The sequence below is a fragment of the Cricetulus griseus genome, chromosome 2 (assembly GCF_003668045.3).
Source record: "Cricetulus griseus strain 17A/GY chromosome 2, alternate assembly CriGri-PICRH-1.0, whole genome shotgun sequence".
Lineage (NCBI taxonomy): Eukaryota > Metazoa > Chordata > Mammalia > Rodentia > Cricetidae > Cricetulus > Cricetulus griseus.
In genome coordinates, this window is record NC_048595.1 from 91,023,997 (window position 1) to 91,027,492 (window position 3,496).

The 3,496-nt window shown below is 36.9% G+C and overlaps 1 protein-coding gene across 1 annotated transcript; it reads right to left on the reverse strand.

The window, feature by feature from the left end:
* Positions 1-1,669: 1,669 nt before the first annotated feature.
* LOC100759482 (olfactory receptor 13F1) lies at positions 1,670-2,629 on the reverse strand. Its single transcript, XM_027403605.1, has one exon. The coding sequence runs from the start codon at positions 2,627-2,629 to the stop codon at positions 1,670-1,672; it is 960 nt and encodes a 319-aa protein (XP_027259406.1).
* Positions 2,630-3,496: the final 867 nt, after the last annotated feature.

Sequence of the window (3,496 nt, forward strand, 5' to 3'; positions counted from 1 at the left end):
CTCATAACTTATTTCCTCCTCTCTCTCCCTCCCTTTAGTCCTTCCTCATTCTTTTTCTATCTCTATCCCTCATTTCTTCCTTCTTTTTGCTTTATTTATCTCCTCTACATTTTGGGTGAGGATCCCACTGTGCAGCCATAGCTGGCTTTTTGACCCTTCTGCCTAAATTTCTACAGTTCTGGAATTACAAGAGCCAACCCCAGTGCTGGGCTGATACTTATGTGTGATCATTTCTCCTTCATTAAACCTAAGAGGTATTTGAGACTTGTCTGTGATAGCAAGAACATTTTCAAAAGATGAAGACATCATTGACATAATTTTAAGAAAGTAATCATCAGCTTTATTAGTGCCCAGATTCCAGGAGGATTTTAAAGAAAAATATATTAGTTTATATCATGGTAACATCCTAATTTGTAGTTTTGTTCACACATACTAAATATGTTTATGAATATTTTAGTCAATATATTTCTACATCAATACAGCACCTCTTTTAAAGGATAATCATTGTAGGGTAGAGTTATTTATCAGTCCTATGTGATCAGTTAAGAAAGATGTATTTAAAAATATTTTCAGCAGTATTGGGGGGTTGAAACTATGTCCTCATACATGCTGGATAATAACTCTACCATGGAGCTACAAGTCAAGAACAATTTTTAATGTATTAAAATAATATTGTGGGAGAGTAATTGATGAATTTATTAAAATACTAAAGTATATATGAGATTATTCTGATTTTATACCCATTATTCAAGATGTCCCATTTTTATATCTCTATTACAGATCATACCTAAAATTACAATTATGCAAACCTTATTATAATATGCTTACATGTCACAGATATTTATTCTTCCATATGTGCAAGCCAAATAAGCAGCCACTCAAGCATGGTCTCACTGAAGATGAAAAAAACAATTTTCACACTTTGATGCTTTGGAGACTAGAAAGAGTACAGGGAGTGATGCTCACTTGGTTTTATGAAATACACATGTGTTTATATATTCACATGTATACCTTGAACTATGCACATACTAACTTAAAATATTTTTCTTCTTAAATGCAGAATTATTGTAAATCACTGAGAAAATATTACTTCAAAATTCACTGGAATAACAATTATATATCCTTGTTATATGACCTATTTTCATGGTTATGTCATAGCAGGACAGTGAGATCATTTAGTAGGTCAAATAGAAAAGAACAGGTGGTTACATGATTTAAGTTCTTACTAATATGCAATAAACGCTAACCACCTTTTTGAAAATGTAGTTCTGTATACATGATTCATTGATGTGAAACATTTTACCAGGCAAATCAGGACATGGGACAGTGGTTCTCAACATGTGAGTCATGACTCTGGGGTTGAATGACATTTTCACAGGGGTCGCCTAAGAGCATTGGAAAACACAGATATTTACATTATGACTCATAGCAGTTGCAAAATTACCGTTACGAAGTAGCAATAAAAACAATTTCATGGTTGGGGTCACCACAACACGAGGAACTGTATTAAAGGGTTGGAGCATGAGAAAGGTTGAGAATCTCTGGTATAGGCCATAATGGTGAGTTCCTAATGAAAATTAGTGTTTTCCAGAGATTTGACTTGTATTATTATGCAGTTTTTTTCAATAAAGTTTAAGATTTACCTAGATAAGTGTGCCTTTTCCAAATATTATTTAGGGACAGAAGTCAAGATAGCACTAAAGGGATTTCTCATCAGCAATTTTTTCACAGCCATTTTTACTTCTTTGTTCCGTAAACTATAGATAATAGGATTCAGCATTGGTGTTAATCCAGCGTATATCAAAGCCATAAATTTATCTATTTCCTGTGAATTTACAGCTGAGGGCTTCAGGTACATGGAGAGAGCTGCCCCATAGAACAGAACCACCACAGTCAAGTGAGCTGCACATGTTGAAAAGGCTTTGCTTCGGCCATCCACTGAGCTGATCCTCAAGATGTTGGAGAGGATGAATGCATAGGAGACACAAATGAGCAGCATTGGCAATGGGAGAAGAAGGATGCTGATCACAAACATGATTAACTGTACTATGGAAGTGTCTACACAAGCCATTTTCAAGAGAGCCAGAATTTCACAGGTGAAATGATTGATGATGCTTTTACCACAGAGAGACAGCTGAAGCACAGGTCCAGTTTCTACCAAGGCAGTGAGGCAGCCTGTCAGCCAGGAACTGCCTGCAATCTGCACACAGACTCTCCGGTTCATAATGATGGAATACCTTAGGGGATTGCAGATTGCCACATACCTGTCATAGGCCATCATGGAGAGGAGCACACATTCAGTGGAGCCCATGGCAAGAGAGAAGTACATCTGAGAAGCACATCCTGAGAATGAGATGGTGTTTTTCCCTGAAACAAAATTTGCCAGCATAGGAGTGAGAGCAGAAGAGGTATACCAGATGTCCAGAAAGGAGAGGTTGCTGAGGAAAAAGTACATTGGAGTATGTAGATGAGAATCTAGGATGGTGATGGAGATCAGAATAGTATTGCCCAGCAAGGTGATCAGGTACATCAGCAGACACAGCACAAATATGATGACTTCAACTTTGGGGTAATGGGAAAATCCGAGGAAGAAAAACACAGTGACAGAGGTCCAATTTGCCTGACTCATTTTATGATAGTATGTTCATGTAAATATGTACTAATGGACTACACACACACACACACACACACACACACACACACACACACACACACACACACACACACACACACACCAAATGGACCTTCTTCACATTTTCTCAGTTTTCCTTTATGTGAACTTGTGCCTTGCATTTAAGTGCTTCTCTAGATGTGCATATAGTTGTACCAGTGCATGCTTAAACAATCTTTCATCAGTATAGTTTTGCCATGAAGTCGACAGATAAATGGTAAACCTGTTGTTTTAGCAGCAAGGCCTTTTCTCCTGTCAAGATGGAAAGAAAGAAGAGTTCATTAAATAAATGTCATGAGAGAAGAACAAAGTAAATAATATTTTGCTCCCCCTCCCCCAAACTACATTTGTAGCTGGTCTATAAGAACATATTTACCTTTAAGTTACTGAGATGGTTTTCCTCTCTTAGTTTGGAAATAGTCTTATTACAGAGAAATCTTTAGTTCCCAAGTTCACGATTTTTTTCTGTCACTCCTAGAGATATGTTCACAATGCTTTGGGGAGGCAATAGCTAAAATAATACACATATTTCTGCAGATGTAAAAGAAATTATTTGAAGACTTTGAATGTTGAAAATCAAGCCAGAGTTTCCTTTTCAAACCCAAGAAAGTGATGATGGATATTCTCATGCTGGGGGACACCTAATGTCTGCATCTTCCAAATGTTTGTAGTTGCCTTCCTGAGCAAGCTACAGAAACATTCTCCAAAGGACCAGTCTCTGGATGCAGATGGCAATTTAGTCTATTTGTTGCTTTTGAAATACTTCCAAATACTGCATCAAATTAAAGTTGCAAATCTATCAGTACAGTATTACAAATGCTGAAA

Coding starts and splice junctions, on each gene's coding strand:
- LOC100759482 (XM_027403605.1), bottom strand. CDS start 2,629: ATGAGTCAGGCAAATTGGACCTCTGTCACTGTGTTTTTCTTCCTCGGA.